Below are 24,130 nucleotides of genomic sequence, written 5' to 3'. Positions count from 1 at the left end.
AGGTCAGTGGTTAGCCCCTCAATTTGTTGTAAGGCTAGGTAAACTGATAACAATTGTTTCTCTGTAAGACCATATCATTTATCTCCCCCTTTTCATAACTGAGACCAAAATCCTAGCAGAACACATTTCCCATTTTGTGGCTGCCACAGTCACCATCCAAACCCTTCTGGATACATATTTACATCCAATTCACAATTTGCATCTGGCATCAACACCCTCAGTCCTTGGACTTGTTTGACGACCAACTTGACCTTTTAAAAAGTTTCTTGTTGTGAGATATTCCAGTCCTCGACTGTTCCTTTTTTCACTGAAGCATATAGGGGTCTTAATATCTGGGCAAGGTGGGGAATAAAAGACCACGGGTACCCTAGCAGACCTATAAAGGCTTGTCATTCTTTTACACTGCAGGGCACGGGACATGCCTGTACAGTAAGTCCCCTACATACAAACAAGTTCCGTTCTGAGAGTGCGTTAGTAAGTCCAATTTTGTTCGTAAGTCCAACAAAGTTAGCCTCGGTACCCAATGAACACAATCAGCTATAAAGTACTGTACTGTAATACTTTTCACACAAATAATACATTAAAAACAAACACAAAAATAAAGAAAACATTTTTAATCTCACAGTACAGTACCTTGAAAAGTACAGTAGTACAGTACAACAGCTGGCATACAGGGGCTGTCACTGTTTGCAGATGACATGATACTATACATCAAGTGAACAGGCAAGAAGAGTTACTGACTGGAGGAGGGAGACGAGGTGGGAGGTGGTAGAGTTGAAGGATTGTCAGCAATAGGAGACAGAGGGCAAGCTGCAATTTCATTCACACCTGACATTGATGGCACAGGTTCTGGTTCCTTGCTGGAACCAGATGCACGTTCACATCTCTGAAAGTTCGCAACTTGAAGGTTCATATGTAGGGGACTTACTGTATTTTATCAATAACAGCCTCAGGCATCACTTTAGTCTTACCAGACCACATAACTCCCAAGAACTTTATTGACTGTCCTGGTCCTTGCACCTTGTCAGCATTTACCTCCCATTCCCTTGTTTTTGAATGTCCCTGAAGAGATGCAGCAGCTTGGAAAAGAGAGAGCAAGTCTTCACAGGTTAACATGATATCATCAAGGTAATGACAGAGAACCAAAGAGGGAGGGAGAGCCCATTTCTCCAAGTCCCGGGCCACCATCCCATGACATATAGCAGGGCTGTGCAGATAACCTTGGAGTAAGACAGTAAAAGTCCATTACCTCCCTTCCCACGTGAAGGCTAACTGGTCCTGGTACCCCTTAACTAAGGGTATGCTGAAAAAGACATTAGATAAATATAAGACTCAGTGGTTTGTCTTGAGACAAAAGGAGATTGTATCCAAGAGTTGGGCTATGTTTGGAACTGCTGCATAGATACAGGGTGTTATCTTGTCTAATTCTCTATAGTCTACTGTCATAAGCCAGGTGCTGTTTGGTTTTTTCACCAGCAACAAAGGGCTATAAAGCAGGCTTTGCGCTGGTCTTATAACCCCTACTGTCTCTAACCCCATGATGGTAGCCTTTATTCCTTCCTGTCCCCCTGGTAGATGATATTGTTTTATTGCCACCATTCTCCCAGGGATGGGCAACTTTACAGAGTCCCATTTATCATGGCCCACAATTACAAGCTTGATCGCAGATTCTTAAGCAGAACTTGCTGGTGGTGGTTGTGAGGTCCAGGTCCTGTAGGACATCCACATCCAAAATATATCCAGGTAGGTATGGGTGAAATATAAACCAGAAAAACACGGGGAGTTAATCTTTCAATTTGTACATACAAGCTCACATGTTTCACCTGCACCGTTTGGCCTCCATATCCATCAATGGGTCATATTTCCCCTTGGAACTTGGATGGATTCCCATAGATCAGGGTGCACTGGGCACTGGTATATACTAAAGCCAGAGAAGTCATTTTATTGGTGCAGGACCAATAAATAGTTCAACATTGGGTCTCTGGTCACCCTTTATGACCATACCAAGGAGCAACCCTGGTATCTAGCCCTGATCCCTAGAATTGGGGGTATCCACCCCTGATCTTCATCTTTCCACAGTGGTGGAGTGTGGGCTTTTGCCCCTTCCTCTTGCTGTCAGGGGAGTAAACTGGTACTCTCTGGGTAATGCTTTCTATAAGGTTAAAAGGACCAAATTAGGTTACTTATTTATATTCCCTTTAGGGGTCCTGGTTAATACAAGTTCTTGCCATAATTGCTGTGGGAAATTCTAGTTGGGTCTCTTTAATTTCCTCACTATTTGTGTTTTTTTGTTTTTGTTTTTTTCTCTTTGGTGTTATCTACCCATCTATTTCCCCTTTGTCAGATCTTTTCAGTCTCACTTAAATCAGCTATCATGGCCACAATCATCTGAATGGGTTGATTAACAATTGGGGCCAAAACTGAAACTAACGTCCCTAACCAAGGTCACTAACCAAGCTCCTGGAGTAGTCTTCTGGACACGATCCTTCATACCTGCTGTAAATAACTCCTTATCAGGTCCTCAGAAATTAGGGACATTGATCGCATGCTTCATTCCTAATTCTCGTGCTATTTCTTGTAACTCTTCTATAGATGCCATCCTAGGGGTGGGGACGGCACATCTCACTCAAGTTGGCTAGGCGGCCTTGGCCACATAAAAACGTTGCCAGAGGCCAGGCTGCACTATAACTAAGGCCATTTTACTCATTTCTGACCCATTTAACATGATGCCATCTCCCCCAGTAGTCCATAAATGGGGCCTCCAGGCTGCTACTCCTTCCCTACTCTTCTGGTTAAACCTGCTGGTTAATTCTATTAACTCAACGGAGGAATATTCTGGCACTGTTGTTTTGGGGCTTGTAGGGATCTCCTCTCAATTATCTCCTGGTTCCCTAGTGGCCTGTGTTTTAGTTTGGATCAGAGGTTGTGCTTCCTTTTCCTCCTCTATAATTATGTCTTCATCTTCTGACAAGTCATTATCCCAAGGATCACACCTCTTGGAGTCCCAGTTCTGCTGTGAAATAACAGTCCTCACCTTTGAGTGGGGCAGCCTACCACCCTGCATTTTAGCTATCTTACATGCCATCACTACAATATGCCCTTCCTGTTGTATTTTCTTTGACATGAGGTCACAAGTGGCAGAACATGCCCTCTGGACATCCCTCTCTAACAAAAAAATCTCTTTAGTCTTCTCTAGTTTCCTGCTGAGCTGTAATTCCTTTTCTGTGCTAATCCTTAGAGCATATAACGAAGGCCATGCAACAGCTGAGATAGCTTGCTCACTTTTTTTTTTCCACTTTCACTTTCCTGCTGCTTCAGTCAATATATCTAGGAAGCCCTTTGGCATTTTCCAGACATCCTGTACTCACACAGTGGCCCAAAGCGTCCCACAAACCTAGCCAGATCACCCCACATGGAAGAGGCTGGCCAGCCTGGGATTTCCCCCACCACAGCAGGCTTTTCCACAGCATGACTCCTTTACCCATTCCTGTGTCATTTTCTGTCTCCTGGCTGGCTCACCAATTGTTGGAGGATGGAGGGGACAGAAAGTGCCCACGAACTGAGAAGGTATCTTGACACCAGAAATCGAGGCAGGCAGCTCCATACAATCAACGGATTCATTTATTATAGAGTAAATTCCTCACAGGGTAGAATTGGCAGACAAGGATCCAGAAGCATTCACAGCTGCTCTCCACACCACCCAGGGACCAATGGGACAATTTTATATTTAACCTAGGGTATGGGGGTAGTTGCTTGGAAACAGGAGGCACATTTCTAAGTCAAGATTTATGAATGGGTAACTAGTCTCATGGGCACTGGCAATATATCAGTGAAGGTCTTCAGGGCATAGAGGCCACCTGGATCTAAAGATCATTTAAAAATATCTATTAACTACAAAGCCCTCGATGATAGATAAGTGATTTCCTGCATAGTACAGCCCTGGGTAGGGTCAGTGGAAGAAGAGGACCTGTGCAGTCCCAAGATGGCATCATTTACACCATCAGCCATACACTGGCTCATAAAGGGGCTTCATGCCAATTAAAAAGTGCCCCCTCAAAAAAAAAGTGCCCCCTCTACAAGAATAAACTACTAAAAGATGTTCTCTCTGTGTGGACCATTTGGAAAAAAGGAACCTTTCTGGGCACCAATTTTTAAAAGGAACAGCATCTTGCAAGACACAGGGTTTGGCCAGTGGAGTCTGGGCAAGATTTTAGTCCCACTCAGGTTCTCTCAGTGGGCATGAGGGCACAATTGTTTAAGGTGCCTCAAGAAGGAGGTCTTGGGGCATCCTGGGCATTGTGACCCAATTTTCTGTATCAAGACAATTAGTTAAGATTATTGTTAGCTGGTGAAAGGAGAATCTCCACTATGTGACCTAACATAGGTCATTTCAATTAATTTGGACAATAGCCCTCTGAGGCTGAGATTTTAAAGGTGAGGAAACTGAGGCTGGGGTCAAGTATGTATCTTGCTTGGGGTCACATGGTGTCATCAGATTTTGATCTTCATCCTGCTGTTTTCCTTAGCATTCAGTCTCCTTCTCTGATTTATGTTTCTCTGTGGCACTTGTTGCTAATAGTAAGTATTTCACTCTTCATTTGTATATAGTTGGTCTCTCCCCAGTAGAATGCAAGTTGATGAGGGTAGAGATTCATGTCTGTTTTATTCACTGCTGTATCCCCACAGTGTTTAGAACAGTGTTTGGCACACAGAGGGCTCATTCAGTAATACTTATTAAATGAATGAATCGTTCAAACATTGGGGTGCCTTCTCCTATACCAATCCATCTCTATAAACACCTTTTGGCAAATACTTACGTAATGCATCGAGGTATTCTAGAGAAAAAGATTACATCAACACAAAATGTGCACTGTTATCATCAGGATTTTCTTCAACTAAAAAATAAAAAGTCTTTTATCCCCAAATTCATGTCCACATCAGAGAGAGAAACCCCAGGTTAATAAACTAGAGCTCTTTCTCTTTACTAAAATCAACTTTTGCCTTTGAAGACAGGTTTATTTATGTCTGATTTCTTCGATAATTAAAACAGAATCATCAACCCCTGTTATTCTCTGCTAGTTATTTGCATATAGCAGTACACAATAATCTGATAAACTTTCTATGCAGATGTGTTTGGAGCTTACAAAATAAATAAAGCCTTCAAAATAAATTCTTATTTGAGGGTACTTAAATCTGGCATGCTAAATATCATGTTTTGTAGCTTAAAGTTGTAACTAGGTATTGTTAGCCTTTTCGAAAGGAAAGAGGGCATTGTATTGTAGCATATTGTTGGAAGAACAAAAGGAGCATTTAGACATGATCTTTGCTCTCCTGGAATTTACACAATGAATGGTAGAAGCACAGAGTTATACACACTCCAGCGCCTCCAACAATAACTGTTGACTTTTTATTTGCAATCAGAGAATCCTGGCAATGGACGACTAAGTTTTCCCTGGGTTTACGAGAACTGAACTGAAGTGGAAAATGTTATTTGCTTTAACGAAATAATTTCGTCTTGTGCAACAAAAAATTCTGTCAATCAAGCAAATAAAGGGAGAAAGGCTTATTTATAAAGTTGCCTGCTTCTGATTTCATTCCATTGCTTCTCAGGCTCCAAGAGGAATAAAAAAATGAAGATTTCCTTGCTCTGTATTTTTCTAATTTTATGTAGTACCTCAGCCTGGGCGAAAGATAAACATTATTACATTGGAATTATTGAAACAACTTGGGACTATGCCTCTGACCATGGGGAAAAGAAACTTATTTCAGTTGACACGTAAGTCACTACTTTTTCTTGATTATAGACCAAATTTATAAATTATTGATTAAAAAAATAAAGCCAATAAGATGAAATATTTCTTTAATTTGTATATACAAAAACTGCAAAATATGGACTTGAAACATTAGACACTTTAATAAATCTCTAATTCCTGGGATTTTGTTTGTTTGTTTTTTGAGAGGCTGCCTTACTCCTTTCCACTTGGTCCTGAGGAACAGTGTGGGCTTCTTATTACCCCCTCTGGTTCTTATCACATCTCTCATCAGGGTTCAGTCTTTTTGTCTGTTTATGCAGAAGTTCTTTCATCTAAAGAATGACTGTATAAAATTTTATATTTCCTATACCGTTTACTGATTACTAGTGGTAAAAATAAAAGGTTTTTTAATCCTTCAAAGAATCATTTATAGAAATCAAATACAATTTTAATATGACTTTGCCTAATACTTGTTGGGTGACTCTGGACTGTTAATTACATTCATCTTTCTCAGACTCAGCATCCTAATCTGTAAAATGAAGATAATGAGAATACTTTAGGGGGTTGTTTAAAGAGTGGGTGCATGTAGAGCTCTTCGTACAGTCCTTGGCACATAATACATGTGCAAAAAAAATATGAGATAGTTATTATAATGCCTCCTCAAAAAGCTCTATGTAACTTAAAGGTTTTCTTGTTTCAGTTGAAAGGTCCCTTATTTCCAACAACATCCACCACATGAAAAACCAGGGGTATAGTTTTCCTTGAAGTTTTTTGTGATGGAAGTTTATCTATACAGAGATCATCACTTTTAATAATGTTAGTTAAACATTTAACACCAAATTGAAATTTGTTATTCAAAACCAATATTCACAACATTTAAAGATGTATTTTAGTGGTGAAAATGTATTTTAAAGATGATAAATGTATCTTAATAGTGATACTTAAAAATGTATGTTAATGGTGACAAATGAACCCAATGACCATTAACTGCTGTGATTGTATCTTTAAAAATTGGCTATGAAGTATGCCAAATTTCATAACATTGACTCTATTGATGGGTATACACTATTCTCATTAAGTTTATGTAAGTTTGAAAATTCTCAAAGCTGATAATAATACCTAATTGTTAAGTTGTTAATTCAGTAATATGCAGTGAGGAAAGTTTCTGACCTAAAGGTAACTAATTGTAAATAAAACTAGTATATCTTGCAATTATTTTTTTTAAGCCTGATTTTGAGCTACCTGGTTTTGAACCTTCTTAGGGACATGACATATTTTTATGGCTTCATAAGGACCATTATTTTGTATGCATTCAGTATTTTCCCTAACTAAACATAATATAAATTATGCATTTTTTAATAGGGAAACTAGACACATTTTTTAAAAGGTCAGACATATTAGGGGAAAAAAAGTACTGCCCTACTCCACACCCTCACCCACCATCCTTCTGCCATTATTCATGGTCAAAAATCAAATCAGTTTTATTGGGCATCAACTAAGTACAAGACATTGCCCCAAGCACACTTTAGTAAAGTCTTCTCTAATTCTAGAAATTTAGAAGAGAAGAAGGCTTTGTTAAGAATTTTTTTGCAGGGAGGGAAGAGAATTCCTTTATTTTTAAATACTCTAAGGATTTTCCTGGCAGACCAGTGGTTAAGATTGGAAGCCCTCCCGCTTCCAATGCAGGGGGCGTGGGTTCGATCCCTGGTTGGGGAACTAAGATCCCACATGCTGCACAGCACAATCAAAAAAAAAAAAAGATTAAATACTCTAGTGTCCTGTGTGTGCTGGAGAGGTTATACAGCATTGGCTTGATCATCTCCTTTTGCTTCAACAACAGCCTAGAATTGTGCAAACTCTAGATGACAATGCTCACTCTGTCTGTGAAATTTTTAATACATCTGAACAGCGAATATTGAATAGGTCTTTAGCAATTTTGCCAGTACTATGCTAACCTTTTTGTATAGATGAGTTTAGGTAGCAACTTTTTGCTTCCTCTTTGTCTCAGATTTGCGAAATGTCCAGCTGCTTAATCCATTCAGCTTTCTATAACAAAATACACCAGACTGGGTAGCTTTTCAACAACAGAAATTAATTTCTCACAGTTCGAGAGGTTGGGAAGTCCAAGGTGCCACCATGGTCATCTCTCTTCTGAGATCATAGCCTTTTTACTGTGTCCTCACTTGGTGGAAGGGACTAAGGATCTCTTTGGAGCCTCTTTTATAAGGCATTTACCCTGTTCATGAGAGCTCCACCCTCATGACCTAAGCACATCCAAAGGCCTCACCTCCTAATACAATCACATTAGGGATTAGAATTTCAACATATGAATTGGTGGGGGGTAGGACATAAATATGGCAAAGACTGATGTGATATCACCAGGCATGATTACTAACACTCGTTGTGTGAAGGCTAAAAAGGAGTGGAGATAAATAGGCTGAGAAAGAGGTTGAAAGAGTGCAAGATAGTTGTTAGGCAGAGAATTAGGTTTAAGCTGATGTTGACCTTGAAGGTCTGGAACAATGAAGACGAAAGTATGTATTGAGATGGCAGAAACTCCATCTGTTTCATGCACCAGTGATCACTAGTACCTAGAGCATAGGAGACACTAAATAAATATTTTTGAGTAAATGAAAGTGAATGAATAAAAGTATATAGGAAGCTAGACAAAATTATAGGCTGTGTTGTAAGAATTTTCCCTTGCTCCTAGTACGGACAGATTCACACCGTGAAATAAATCAGAAGATACAACGAAATAAGAAATGTCAGTTTATGGAGTTGTACGTGGGTTAGTGGAACTGAAAATACTGGCAGATATAAAAGAGAAAAACGTATGGATTTCTTTTAACTAGGAAAATAGAGTTTACTTTTTTTTATTATATCAGTAATATTTATTTCTAATGGGGTGAGGTAGAAAGTAATTTCCTTATGCTCCACTGCCATTTACTTAGGTCCGTGCCTTATCTGTCATTTCAACAAATCAATAAGTAAAGATCTATAAAATATAGTTCCTGCTCCTAAGTTATTTGTACTTAAATGAGAATAAAAGATGTACATATTAAAACAATTAACAAATGCAATACTTTGTTCTGGGCCCATGGTAGACACTAATTAAATATGTATTGACTGTTGGTTACATAGTAGCGATAAGTAGCAATACTCCTGTTATCTTCAGGTTACTTTTTTTCCTGGTGACCTATAGGATGTTAGAAATAAGTGAAAAAAATCCTTAAACACAAGAAGAGCCATCACAAAACCCTTTTACACTAACTTCATAGGCTCTCACTCAGGCTTGGTGACGCTTAATTAACATACAGTTCTTACAAACATTGTTACCTAGTTTTCCAGCCCATTGTAGGTTTGAGAAATAAATCAGAAATATTATGGTGAAGATGTCATCATAAGCAGACCCAATGACCAGAAGAAATGACAGCTCAAATTTTACCCAAAGAAATAGAGAAAAAACCAAGAACATTCCACACTATGGTATAATCATAAGTATTATAATTATAATATTGAGTGATCAGGATACCATAAATATTCAATAAATGTTAATGTTTACTATCTTTATCAGAAAAGAAGTTGATTTTTTTCCCAGTACGCCCTGTTTAAGAAAACAAGGAAGCAAACAAAACATTTTTAAAGAAAAGACTTGCACTGAAGGCATTCATTTTACCCCTTCAAAAATGGTCTTAAATTTTTAAATAATTCTTAAAGAGGTATAATTATGAGCTAAAGTTATCTGGAAAAGTCACTTATGATGACTCATACTCCAAGGTTGCCAAATAAAAAATAGTAAGCAAAATCTGGTGTGGTATAAACACTTCATATAGGACAGCCTGTGTGCAGGAGCTAATGAAGTAACTACACCATTTTATATTTTTCAGGCTATACAATTTATTGTCACAGCAGCTATTTTCCCCAAGAACATATCCAAAAGAGGGCTGACACCTAGGTACCATTTTCATGCTGTGCTAGTGAAGCCAGGCTAGTGAGAACCTATAATTCACTTGAGTTTGTGCTATGCATACCCAGGTTGTCTTTGCCTGCCAGTTAATTTTTGACTGTTTTTCTTGTGATTTCTGTGTGTAGTAGGCAGAATTTTTTTAATGACCCGCAAAGATATCCTACCCTAAAACTCCAGAACCCGTGAATATGGTGAGCTATCACTCCCACGATTTATGTTATATTCAGTGATACAGTTGACTTTAAACTAAGGACATGATCTGTGTGGGTCTAGTCCAAAGCAGAGAATTCTCTAGTAGAAGAAAAGGAAGTCAGAGAGATTCAAAGAGGTTTGAGGCGGATTCAACAAACTGTTGCTGACTTGAAGATGGAAGAAGCCACTGGAAAGGAATATGGGTGGTCTTAAAGAACTGGGAGAGGTCCTCATCTGGTAGCTAGCAAGGAAGCAGGAATTTCCTACAACCATAATGAACTGAATTCTGCCAATCACCTGAGTGAGATTGGCAGTGGACTTCTCCACAGATCCTCCAGACAAGTACTCAGCCCAGCCAACAGCTTGATGCCAGCTGTGATAACCTGAGCAGAGAACCTAGTCATGCCATGCCAGACTTCTGATCCATGGAACTGTGAAATAATAAATAGGTGCTGTTTTAAGCTGCTTTATGATCATTTGTTACACAGCAAGAGAAAACTAATATACTATGTCTCAATTAATGAAGCTAAGAATCCAGAAACTTTTCACGTGTGTTACCCACATTGTAGTAACCATGGCTAAACATAAACCAAGGCCCCCTTGAGTACATTCTGAATTTATGGGAGGGAGTAGCATTATTATTATCTTACCAAGGCAGTGTAAAAAATGTTTTAATTCCCCTACCATTAAAAACTCACTTCTGGGTCTGAATCTACCAGAAATTAGAGGAATTGCTATAGGATTATAGGAATTGGGGGTGCTAAAAAGGAACGACGTGTTTACTGAGAGGGGGACATAGCTATTGTAATGAATAGAAAAGAACATGTTACAGTTGCCAACAGAAAGAACTATGATTGATGTGAATTACTTGTTTGGGTCAAAGAACAACCATAATAGATTTTTTTTGACTGGATATCTGACTGGCAAACTTCCTGCAAGGTTCCAGTAACTGATGCTTTGTCCCCAAAGCTGTGCTCTTAAAGTTAAATAGACATTCCCTAATGACAGTTTGATGTTCCTTTGGAGACAGAGCATAAGCAAACAGGCCTCCCCCACGCTATCACATGATATGATATATTTCCCAATTTGGTTAAGATTTAATTTTGTTTCAGAAAAAAAGACAAGATGGTAAACACATTTTGCATATTGCTATGTATATAAAAGGAATTCCAAATGTTAAAAATACTGGATAGATTATAATTTCAGATCAATTAGTTTTTAAGTAAGTTTCACACTCCTCCCCGCAAAATCTTTGTATACAAAAAAACGAATCCCAAAACTTAGACAATGCTTCTCCTATTTCAGGAAATGATGAATACAGGAGAATTTCAATACAATGAAAGCATTTTGACAAAGTCTGCTACAGTTTATTGAAATGGGATGTCACATATTCCTTAATGCTTTAGAGGCACATTTAGGAAATATAAATACACACTATAAATGAAGCCTTAAGAATTTGAGGACTATTTTTTTTTTATAATATTTATTTGCAATACTATACAGCATTTTAAAGTATTTATTTATTTATTTATGGCTGTGTTGGGTCTTCGTTTCTGCGTGAGGGCTTTCTCTAGTTGTGGCAAGCAGGGGCCACTCTTCATCGCGGTGCGCGGGCCTCTCACTGTCGCGGCCTCTCCCGTTGCGGAGCACAGGTTCCAGACGCACAGGCTCAGTAGTTGTGGCTCACGGGCCCAGTTGCTCTGCGGCATGTGGGATCTTCCCAGACCAGGGCTCGAACCCGTGTCCCCTGCATTGGCAGGCAGATTCCCAACCACTGCGCCACCAGTGAAACCCTTGAGGGCTATTGTTCAACTCTGGCTTTATTTAAGATATGGATCAACAGAGCATGGTAGAACACAGATCAGAATCTCTATTTAAATATCATTGGGGGGCTTCCCTGGTGGCGCAGTGGTTGGGAATCTGCCTGCCAATGCAGGGGACGTGGGTTCGAGTCCTGGTCTGGGAAGATCCCACATGCCGCGGAGCAACTAGGCCCGTGAGCCACAACTACTGAGCCTGCGCGTCTGGAGCCTGTGCTCCGCAACAAGAGAGGCCAAGATAGTGAGAGGCCCGCGCACCGCGATGAAGAGTGGCCCCCGCTTGCCGCAACTAGAGAAAGCCCTCGCACAGAAACGAAGACCCAACACAGCCATAAATAAATAAAAATTTAAAAAAAAATTTGTTTGTTAAATATCATTGGGGCCAATCCCCTAGCAATAAGAGTGTGTACAGACACTGGAGGAAATTTACCCCGAGGCTTAGACGGACCTGTGTGAGACTGAGCTGTCCAGGCTCCTCTGGTGTGACCCAAGAGTAATTCCATCCTTGCACTGTAAGCTTTGCAGCTGCCGCTGCGTGCCTGACTGAACTGCCCTCTTCCTGACCTCCTCTCAGCAGTGTAGACTGCGTGAATCTGCCTTGAATCTCAGTGGCCTTCAGTACCTCCAAATTTTGCTGTTGGTAAAACATCTATTTATTAAGAATACTCCTGTCCGTACTAATGCTGCAGTTTCCAGGGAAGAATGTTTCCCCATGTATTTTGATGTCCTCGAAGTCTCTCAGAGCCTTTCTTAATTTTTTTTTCTTTTTTCTGTTTGGTTCTAACAAAATGGAAACTGCAATAAACAATTAGAAAATGAAATACGAGAAATAAAGGCCTAAGCATGGATTTGCCATCCCGGGTACAAAAAATGTCACTTCTTTATTTTTCTAACTTCCAGCTTGGCCCTTCTCCCACCATGATAGGTGAAGGGAACCCCATCTCATTCATCTTTCAGTGAACAAGTTGAGAATCCTGGGGTTTAAACAATCCAGGATTTTAAAAATTGGGGTCCCTAGTGTGACAGCTATGAGATGCTCATTGTTGAAACCCCCTGGTCAATTCAGAACACGGGGGCTCTACTATCTCCAAAGCCTGTTCCCAATGCCCAAACGCAGCCACCAGGACCACTGCCAAGTGGCCCCGCTCACTGGTCCCAGCACTCAGGCTCAATCTGGCGGCTCCATGCTGCCATGCCAGCAGACGTTTGACCACGACCAGGGTACGGCCTGGGAACAGAACCTGCCACTTTACTGTCTCATGTTCTCCAGGAATCCCACTGCCTATGGGATTGGGCCGCTTTCTTCCCCTTCCCCTTGCAGCCTCCCCTACTCAGGTTGCCCATGAACGCAGAGCGGCATCAGAACACACAGGGGTATTTGTTAGTAAATGCAGATGCCTGACCCTCACACCAGCAGCACAGAAGCAGAATCAGTGGGGCTGGGGCCTAGGAACTTGCATTTTATCAAGGTCCTCAGTAGATTCCTGTGCACATGAAAACTTAAGAAACATTAGGTCAGAGCCCTAGATTTTAAAAAAAACAGGTCTTTAAACTTGGACCGTGCAACAGAGAAAGTCCAGAGCTCCCAGACAAGCCTTGCCCTCATCTTGAAGAGAGAATGGAAAAGTACCCCTCACTCTTTCTGATGAGCTTCCCGCTGAGGAGACAAGACAAAGTTTATTCCTCCTCAGTCAGGTTATCTGGCCTCATATGGGTTGAATGGAAAATGGTAAGGTGTCAAAAGTCACCGAGATCAAAGTAGGCAAAACACACGCGCGTGCGCAAACACACACACACGAACAAACACAAACCCCAGACCATCAGCTGGGGTTAGCAGTTTTTATTCTAGTGGAGGGGACCTCGGTTGTGGAAGGGCTTGCCAAAGTCCAGGTTTTAAGTGGGTTTCCCTGAATGGCTAGATGGCATTGCGCACAAGTAGATCCCACTGAACTCTCTGGGCTTGCATTAAGGACAATAACTTAAGAATCAGTTCAAAAGTTTGAATATCAAACTTGCTTTCTTTTCTTTTCTTTTTTTTCCTGGCTACTATTCAATTTGCTGATATTTTTAGGGAAGTTTTAAGCAACTATTAATCAGCCACTAACCAGAATATAAACATTCAATGTTCAAGTATTTTTGCTAGCAAGGGATTAAAAAACCACAGAGGTAATTCAAATGCAGATAATTTTAAGACCCACACACATTGATGAATCAATTCCAACTTTGATTTAGTTTTGCTAAAAGAAATTAAAAAGATGGAATTACTTTAGCATTATTAGTTTTACTTTAGGAAAAAAATATGCACTCACTTTCACATCTCACATATCCAGATTGAATGCTTATAAACTCAGATTTTTCCAGTTGCTGAAAGAGGTACGCCATAAGTGAGAAATGCCTTCATTAACTGCTTTATTTTAATATTTCACTTTAATTTTGTATTCTACTCCACAATGCCTCTGTGTTTTACCATGAAAATCTTACAGGAAATACTCTGGTAAGATGCATTACATTTTTATGGCACATCCATACATGGTGGTCTGCCATATAGCTGATGTGTGACACCTCACATAACTAAAATAACAGGGCTAAGTGCCAGCTCTCCTCTTCATTTTTTGGAGGCAGCTCTACAACCACTGGCAAACATTTAATATGATATGGTCATTCATTTCTCTTTCATTATAATGTTATCCCCAGAAGTGATGGCTTCTAATAGAGTTGTCTTCTTCTCCTTTGCAGGGAACATTCCAATATCTATCTTCAAAATGGCCCCAATAGAATTGGAAAGGTCTACAAGAAGGCCCTGTATCTTCAGTACACAGATGAAACCTTTAAGACGATTATAGAGAAACCTGTCTGGCTGGGGTTTTTAGGCCCTATTATCAAAGCTGAAACTGGAGATACAGTTTATGTACATTTTAAAAACTTTGCCTCTAGGCCTTATACTTTTCATGCACATGGAATGACTTACTATAAGGAGCATGAGGGTAAGTTCAGCTCATATGCTAGCTGGAATTTCCTCTTCCTTTTCAGTAGGAACACTTCTTAACTTCTGAGATTATGGACTTTCCTCCTGGATAAGACCTGTACCATGTTGTTTAGCTCTAAACTATTTTATGAATAAGTATTTTGGTTCATCCTAATAACGCTGTGTTTCTCTGGGTTGTGCTTGTTTTGTGTGAAGTGTGAATGTGATAGAATTTCTGTGTGGACTCATGTAGTGAGAGTCAGTGAGACCTGGGACTTCCTTCCCAGTGCCCAACGCCTTTCCAGACAAATGGTCAAAATAAGAGGAATGGGCAGTGTGCATTAAAGCCTGGAAAAGACAAAAATCCAGAAGGAAGAAACGGGACTCAAGATGGGGATTGTCTTCTCTCTGAAGTTCCTACATGTGAACTTACTGTAGCCATTGTCACCTTCCATCCTAACTTTGGATAAACTCTGTCCCAGCTAAGGCAGCATGAGTAGTCTCATACAGTAGTCAAGTAGTGCAGGTGGCTGGATGGTCCCAGAGTCACATCTGAGACACAGTTAACCAAAAGGTCATTTGAATGTAGGACTTGGAATCCTTAAAGATGGTACAGGAAGAACAAATATTAGATTTGGTGCTTGTGATCTCATTCTTAGTACATGATGATGATGATGATGATGATGATGATGATGATGATGGTGATGATATGAAGGGAGATGGTGTTTTGTTGTGATTAAGAACAAGAGCTTCGAAATTAATAGACCGATGTTTGAGTGCAGCGTTGCCTTTTATTGACTGAATGACCTTGGACAAGTTAACTTAAATTCTCTGTGCTTCAGTTTTCTCATCTATAAAATAGGGACAACGAGAGTACACAATAATAGCTCAATAAATGTCAGCTATTATCATAGGCAAAAATGCTGAGGCCATGTTCATTGAAATTATAAGGATCAAGTTTGGAAATTAGGATAAAATTAGTGTTAATTAATTATTGGTTTTCTATTTAAAAGAGGTATTGCTTTACAGGGTGAATGTTTTGATCTTCTATATTTTTAAATTTGTTTTTCTAAACCAAACAATTACATTCATAGCATAAAAGCTGACTGCCATCTTATTTATTTTTTACAATTTCATGGTATATTATGGTTTTAATCATATTTTAAGGTATGACCATTGTATTGTGGTTATGTTAGAAGAAAAAAGAGTTCTTTTAGAGATACATACTCAATTATTTATGAATGAAATGATATGATGTCAGGGATTTGCTTTAGAATAATTCACTGATGATGACTAATTCATTGTTAAGAGTGGGTAAGGGTATAGATGAAACAAGATTGGCCTTGAGTTGATCATTGTTAAAGCTGGGTTGTTGGGCACATGGAAGTTCATTATATTATTCTCTCAACTTTTGCATATGTTTGGAAATTTACAAAATTAAACAATCCCATGATTACTTCACAGGCAAAAATCTGATCTCATACAAGAAGCTTCAAGTGATAGGAGAAAGTAGCCATTTTGCTCTTACTTCCATACCATAACCCCAGGGCAAAAGTGGTTCTTTAAATTGCAAACCAACAGTCATTATGCTGCTGACATATCTATTACTGCTCCTTGGAGACTCAGTCAAGTATAAAAAATGATAACATTTTCTGTGAAACTTCCAGACCCTGTAGCCATTTGCCTTTTATTCTTCTGTGCTCAAATAGAACACCACTGCGTTCCCAAGGGGATACATACTAGATGTTGAATAAATGTTTGCTGAATGAATTAATAGACCATCTATTTTCTCATTCAAGCTCAAACACATTCAATTTGTAATTTCATTGCATGTTGTTTCCTAGGGGCCATCTACCCTGATAACACCACAGATTTTCAAAAAGCAGACGACAAAGTGCGGCCAGGTGAACAGTGTATGTACATATTGCATGCCAACCCAGAACAAGGTCCTGGTCAGGAAGACAGCAATTGTGTGACCAGGATTTACCATTCCCACATTGATGCTCCAAGAGATATCGCCACAGGACTCATTGGACCCTTAATACACTGTAAAAAAGGTACATTTTTTCATTATTACTCACAATAAATGACCAAAGACAGTAGAGAGGGAGGTTTGTTTTTTAAATATACTTTAAGTCTTATGTGTTATGATTGAGTAGGTAAGGTAGAGAGGCAGTGAGTCAGTCTAGAAAAAAAGGAAAGGAAGAGCAGGGAAGGGTAAGGAGAAAAATGAATACATGGAACAACATTCAGGTTACTGAACGTAAATTCCCTAAATGTTTCCAAGTCTATAAAACAGAAGTGACTGGTTTAGATTTCTGGTTTATTAGGAAAATAAATACAAAAATTTTTTTAAACTATAAATCACATGCTAAAATTCATGCTAAAAATTAAGTTCTACTGAAATAGTAATTTTCACTTCAGATTCTCTGGATAAAGAGAAAGAAAAAAATATTGACGAAGAATTTGTGGTAATGTTTTCTGTTGTGGATGAAAATCTCAGCTGGTACCTAGAAGACAACATTAAGACCTACTGCTCTGAACCAGAGAAGGTTGACAAAGACAATGAAGACTTCCAGGAGAGTAACAGAATGTATTGTAAGATTACATAAGATCTGTTAACTTTATCTTATTTTTCTCGGTCCATTAATTCTGCTACTCTTATTCCCTCACATGAATAAGTAGTGTGTTTCTAATCTATGCCCTTGGTAACAAAGCATATTGGATGTGCAACTTGATATTCAGCTAAACATGTCCAATCAAAACTCTGAGCCAGGTAAAGCTGGATACATCAAATTGTTTCCAAACCAATAAGCATAAAACATTATCAATTATGGTTAAATGTATATGCATGTTATATTTGTATATTTTTTATTCTCCCAACTCATTCTAAAAATTATTTGAGGCAGCCTAAAATTGTTAAATTATATTGTAAAGTATTGCACTATAATTAAGAAAATAGTTCAAACCACTAGTTCTAAAAGGTATTTCTTTTACATACATACTGTTCTTCAACACCCGCCCCCCCAACCTTGCATCATTTTTTCCTATATTTTAGTTCACTTTATTTCTTCTAAAAATGCTTTCTTTACTGCCTGGGCTTCTCCTTGATTCTCAGACACAAAATAATGGGGTTAGTAAAATAGTCTATCACTCATAATTTGCATAAAAAATCAAATCCCTTAATACGAACTAAACCAATAAGTATAGATATTTGTCAGTTTGTGTTTAGCTTCTTAAAGATAACCCTTACTCAGAAAACGAGGACACAAAAATAACTGTACTATCAAAGAAGAAAAATTAACTAATTAACAAAGTATGGATTTTTATTTCCAACTTTTGCTTATTTCTGGCTGAAAGATCCTCTTTCCATATTTTAATCCAGCCTCTGTTATGTGCTAACCAAAATAGGTGTTAGAGACTCAAACTTCTAGTCTGGCTAAGCCTGGTTTGGTATCCCTGTTGCATCTGGTTACCTAGCAATACTTCCCAGAACTGATTTCTACCTTAACTCTAGGACCTCTCAGTTTGAGCAGTGACCCTTAGTTTCTTTGAAGAATCAGGCTATCCTGCTTTTGACCTCTTAGGTCTTTGTGGCTCTGGTCACTTGTTCCTACTGTCCTTCCCCTGCATTTCTTCTTTCCTCCTTCACATTTCTTCCAATTTTGTCTCTCAATCTTTAAAAAAAAAAAAGCTTCCCTTGTGTTCTTATTACAAAAGCAATTCACATTCACTGTAGAAAATTGGAAAAGTTCTGATAAACAATAACAAAAAACACTGACATCATCCATACCACCACCACCAACGATACATGATTGATTCCTAAATAAACTTCAGTGTTTTTTCTATTTACTATATGTGTGCACATTTATATATATGTATGTATATATGTACACATTTGTATTTACAAATATACACATGAACATACTGAGGTGTAGAGTTTATAACAAAGAGAGCAAATGGATTTCATCTTCAGTGTTGTGTTCATGTGCTAATATTGTGTTGACAAAAATCTTGAGGCTGAATTCAGGTCCAAAATGAAAGAGTACTGTGATTGATTAACAATGTCTGATGTGGGTACAGGAGGGAAGAATAGCAGCATGTGTGCCAGGTATTTTCAATCCCAAATTGATTTTATTTAGAGGTAACAATCAATATCCCAGTCACCAATGTCTGTTAGTCACAATCTTTGCTCTTGACTTACAGCTGTGAATGGATATGCTTTTGGAAGTCTCCCAGGACTCTCCATGTGTGCTGAGGACAGAGTAAAATGGTATCTTTTTGGTATGGGTAATGAAGTTGATGTGCATGCAGCTTTCTTCCACGGGCAAGTGTTGACTAATAAGAACTACCGTGTTGATACAATCAATCTCTTTCCTGCTACCCTCTTTGATGCTTTTATGGTGGCCCAGAACCCTGGAGAATGGATGCTTAGCTGTCAGAATCTAAACCATCTGAAAGGTAAGGCATCCTTACCTGAAATTAGCTGTCAGTTGAGAAAAGAGTCATGTCTCAGTTACACTATTAATGGGGTGATTATTGGAAATCAGAATCTAAAAGCTAAATAACTTTGGAATGATCTGAGCTTTGAACTGGTAACTTAATTTTATTCCTCTGACAGTATGCATCATAATGTAATTTTTTTAAAAGACTGAAAGACTGGAGCATTTATAAAGTAATTAAAAATTGAGAATATGTTAATTTTTGGAAAAGAAAAAATTGGTCCTGATGTATAGCTCTACCCTAAAAGTATAATACTGCATACAGCTTCCCAGATGTGTAAAATACACAATATTTTAAACACCAGAAGATTTGTATATTGTGCTGAAAAGTAGCTTGTTGGGTTTTTTTTTTGACTTGTTCTATTAAATATAACCAACTTTGTCCTTTATTTGAGTCCAGATATTCCTTAGTTTAACATGCTAAATCTCTCCTCCATCTCTTTAATATAAGGCAATAAAATATCCCCAGTTCTTGAAAAATATCAGTTTGCAATATCGGTCTTCTGAAGAAATTAGGTTTAATCTGGGTCTTTGAGTATGTTACTTTGACTTTCAAACATGATCTTATTCATCAAATGTGATCATGGCAGCAGAAGGCACAGCACAGCACGTGCATAACCATTTTATCTAAGAGAACAATAATAATACATGCTCATTCTGTTCCTCCTCCTCCACCCCACCATAGCCCCTAAAATATGGCAGAGCATCTCTTCATCACTTATCTATTTTTTCTCATTAAAGCATTATTTATTTCAATGCTGACTCACTGATAAAATAAAACAGTGAGGGAATTCCCTAGTGGTCTGGTGGTTAGGACTCTGCATTTTCACTGCCAAGGGTGCAGATTCAATTCCTGGTCCAGGAACTAAGATTCCACGAGCCACGTGGCGTGGCCCCCCCAAAAAAGTGAAATTAAATGGTGAAAGTTCATTTCTCCCCACATCACTTATCTATTAATGTGTCCTTTTTTTTTTCTTCCTCATCAAGACTTCCCAAGCGAAACCCCACAGAAACTGATTCCACATTTTTGAAAACACTAGAAATATCACTTCTCTGTGCCATATAGAGATTTTTTTTTCACTGCTTGAATTTTCCATGAGTGATTTATATACAACTGGTTACTCTAGTTTATAGTATTGTTTCTAGCTATCTATTTCTTCAGTTTCCATCTGTCTTTTCACCAGCAGCATTTACAAGGCAATAGGAGAGACAAACATTGGCTTCATTAACCAGTGTCTCCTCCTGTGTGGTTTTCAGCTGGTTTGCAGGCCTTTTTCTGGGTACAAGACTGTCAGAAGCCTTCATCTGAGAACGATATCCGTGGCAAACATGTTAAACACTACTACATTGCTGCTGAGGAAATCATCTGGAACTATGCACCCTCCGGCATAGACACCTTCACCAAAGAATACTTAACAGCACCTGGAAGGTAATTCAGAAAAAAAGATATTATTTCAAAATATGCCTCCCCCCCAAAAAAATCATAAAAGCCTGATTCAGTGATTAAAATTTTAATTGGTACCTGAAATTGAGTAAGTAGACTGCTAAATATTTATTAAGGTTTGGTAGTGAGTCCAAGTTTGAGAAATAGGACTTCTGAGTCCATGAAAAAGAATAGATTTAAAAGTTTTCAAATGCTCAACAAAACTCTCAGAAAACATTAAATACAATTAGATCAGTTCATTTGCTTTCCATTTCTGAAAACATAGCATTGTAAAATCCAGCAGCATTAAGTACATTCACAAGGTCGTATAATCATCAGCACTGTCCGTTCCTAGAACTTTTGCATTGTTCCAAGCCGAAATGCTGTGTCCACTAAACAAAAACTCCCCATCCCCTGATAACTTCTATTCTACATTCTGTCTCTATGAATTTGCCTATTCTAGGCACCTTATGCAAGTAGAATCATGTAATATTTGTCCTTTTTTGTTTGGCTTATTTTATTTAGTATAATGTTTTCAAGGTTCATCCATGTTGTAGCGTGTATCAGAATTTCATTCCTCTTTAAGGCTGAATAATATTCCACTGTATTCATATACCATGTTTTATTTATCCATCTATCTGTTGATGGACATTTAGGTTGCTTCTACCTTTCGGCTGTTGTGAATAATGCCACTCTGAACACTGGAGTACAAGTATATGTTTAGGTCTCTGCTTTCAGTTCCTTTGGGTATACATCTAGGAGTGGAATTGCGTGATCATATGATAATTCTATTTTTAATTTTTTGAGGAACCACCATATGGTTTTCCACAGCAGCTTCACCATTTTACATTCCTATCAGCAATGTTCAAGGGTTCTAATTTCTCTTCTAATTGCCAACATTTATTTTCCATTTTTTTAAAAAAAATAGCCATCTTAACAGGTGCAAAGAGGTATCTAATTGTGGTTCTGATTTGCATTTCCCTGATGCTTAGTGATTCTGAGCATCTTTTCACGTTCTTGTTGGCAATTTGGAGAAATGTCTGTTCAAGTCCTTTGCCCATTTTTTAATTGGGTTATTTGGGGTTTTTTGTTGTTGTTAAGTTATAAGAGTTCTTTTTATATTCTGGATATTAATCCCTTATCAGATATATCTGCTTTGCAAGTATTTCCCCTTATTCTGTAGGTTTTCTCTTCACTCTCTTGATAGTGTCCTTTGATGCATACAAGCTACCTTTGGTACATGTCTGATGACTTCCACGGCCCCCCAGCTGTTCTTCCTGCCTCAGTCTTCCTTTCCTACTGTACATTCCTCATAAAACAGGCAAAGCGATCTTTCAAAAATGTCAGTGAGATTATGCCACACCCCTGCTCCATGTCTCTGCCCAAACATCATCTCTTTAGAGAAGCCTTGTTTGCCACACATCTACTTGGAAAGGTTAAGTGATTCACTCAACGGCAAACAGCAGGTCAATAGCTGGGCCTGACTCCACCCAAGCGTGTGACTACTGAAGCAGAGATTTAAGTCCCTGCCACACTGACATTCAGATGCAATGACTCCCAAAGCTGTATCTCCAGCCCGGAAGGCTCTTATAAATTGCAGATTTGCATTTTGAACTGCTTAGTGGACACTCCACTTGGATGAGGCTCCTCCAAATCAATATGTCCAAGTCTGAATCCATTGTCTTCCCCACAAATCTGAGTTTCCCTCGCTGCATGAATGGTATCGCCATCCATCCATCACTCAAGCCCAAAGGCTGAGCACCACCCTTGACTCCCTCCCTCCTTCACTAATCCCTCCTTCTCTGCTCATCAAATGCTGCCTCATTATATCCTAAATATCTCGGAAAGTTGTTTGCTTCTCTCCAACCTCTTTGCTAATATCTCTGAAGTCACCACTACCTCTCATTGAGATTTTAAAAGCAGGCTGCTGACCAGTTTCCCTACCCTGCCTGCTATGCTCCTGCCCTAGTTTATAAGAGATGTCGTGCTTGCTGTCTTCTCTGAGCCTTCCCACAGGCTGTTTCCTCTTTGCAAATACCCGCCCCATTCTTCCCACACACATATTCTATCATTTTAACTCCACTTCTCCTCTAGATAATTTTAAAGAAACTCTTCCTCTGGAAAGCCTTTGGGGCCTCTCCCCATCGCTTTCCCCAACCCCAGGAGAAATGTTTCATAACACTCTGTGCTTATTACATGTTATTATATTGATTGACTTGTAGTCTGTCTTCTGGGACAGATGTAAAGTCCATGTGGACGGGGACGGGTCCAGCTTGCTTATGGGTATGTCATCAGCATATAACAGGGTTCCTGGTAAAGAGCAGATGTTCCATACATTTGTCAAATGGGAGAAGAGATGAGTGGGGTGGCTTTGGCAAGTCAAATGCCTTTCTGAGATTTCATTTTTTCATTTATAAAATGGGGAGAATGGGGAGCGGATGGCAGAGGAGTAGGACGTGGAGCTCACCTCCTCCCAGAAATACATCAAAAATACATCTACGCGTGGAACGATTCTCATAGAACATCTACTGAACGCCGGCAGAAGACCTCAGACTTCTGAAAGGGCAAGAAAATCTCCACGTACCTGGGTAGGACAAAAGAAAAAACAAAAAAAAAGAGAGAGAGAGAAAGGAATTGGGGCAGGACCTGTGCCCCTGGGAGGGAGCTGGGTTAGAAGAAAGGTTCCTACAACCTGGGAAGTCCCCTGACTGGCGGGGAGATCAGCCAGGACAGAGGGGGAGCTTCGGCGCCTCAGAGAGCGCAGCAACCAGTTTGCAGAAGGTAAAATGGAGAGAGACCTGCAGGGATGGTTGGTACCTCCACCCTGAGCTCCCCAGCCTGAGACATTCGTCCACAGGTGTGGGTGGGGGCTGGGAGCTGAAGCTCAGGCTTTGGAGGTTAGACCCGGGGAGAGCACTGGGGTTGGCTGCGCCAGGACAGCCTGAAGGCACGGTGCCATCCTTGGGGGTTGCGCGAGGGGAGGGGCAGGACTGCCAAAGGAGCGTCTTTTCCCCGAGCATGCGCTCTCAGGCCACAGGACGCTGCCTGCACTAGCTCCAGGGGTGGGGGCGGGCTGGGCCTCCGCCACTGAGAGAACCGGGAGCCAATCGCCGCCTCCGCCCTCACAGGGCCGGGGGCCGGGGTGGGGGGTGGCACGCCGGTCACCACATCTGCACGCCCTCTATCCAGGGGATAAGGGCCAGCGCGTGCTGAGGAAAGAGGTAGAAGGCATCCCAACTAAAAGTGGCCCTCACGCCAGAAAATAGTAAAACCACACAAGCTACGCAGGGATGCTCCCGCATATAAATAACCTTCCAAGACTACGGTAGGTAACTGCTTCTCCTAAACTCACAGAGTAAGAGAAATGTAAGCAAAATGAAGAAGCAGAGGAACCACTCCCAGTTAAAAGACCAAGAGAATTCCCCTGAAGGAACAAACAATGAAACAGACCTCTTCAGTCTGATAGACACCGAGTTCAAAAAGGAGGTAATGAAAATCCTGAAGCAAT

The 24,130-nt window shown here is 39.6% G+C and overlaps 1 protein-coding gene across 2 annotated transcripts in view; it reads left to right on the top strand.

The window, feature by feature from the left end:
• The first annotated feature begins 3,691 nt into the window (after positions 1-3,691).
• CP (ceruloplasmin) overlaps positions 3,692-24,130 on the top strand; it is a 69,087-nt gene continuing 48,648 nt past the window's right edge. The window contains exons 1-6 of one of the 2 annotated variants that reach the window (XM_082459516.1): positions 3,692-5,776; positions 14,469-14,716; positions 16,542-16,754; positions 17,122-17,295; positions 18,904-19,158; positions 20,457-20,628. In XM_082459516.1, coding sequence (XP_082315642.1) covers positions 5,631-5,776; positions 14,469-14,716; positions 16,542-16,754; positions 17,122-17,295; positions 18,904-19,158; positions 20,457-20,628 — 1,208 coding nt within the window. In that variant the 5' untranslated portion in view covers positions 3,692-5,630. The remainder of the gene's footprint in view (positions 5,777-14,468; positions 14,717-16,541; positions 16,755-17,121; positions 17,296-18,903; positions 19,159-20,456; positions 20,629-24,130) is intronic. The other variant, XM_082459517.1, reaches the window with a different exon arrangement.

This window comes from Balaenoptera physalus, assembly GCF_965194825.1.
Source record: "Balaenoptera physalus genome assembly, chromosome: 4".
NCBI lineage: Eukaryota > Metazoa > Chordata > Mammalia > Artiodactyla > Balaenopteridae > Balaenoptera > Balaenoptera physalus.
The sequence above is the reverse complement of the archived record's forward strand: the minus strand, read 5'-3'. Positions and strand labels throughout refer to the sequence as shown.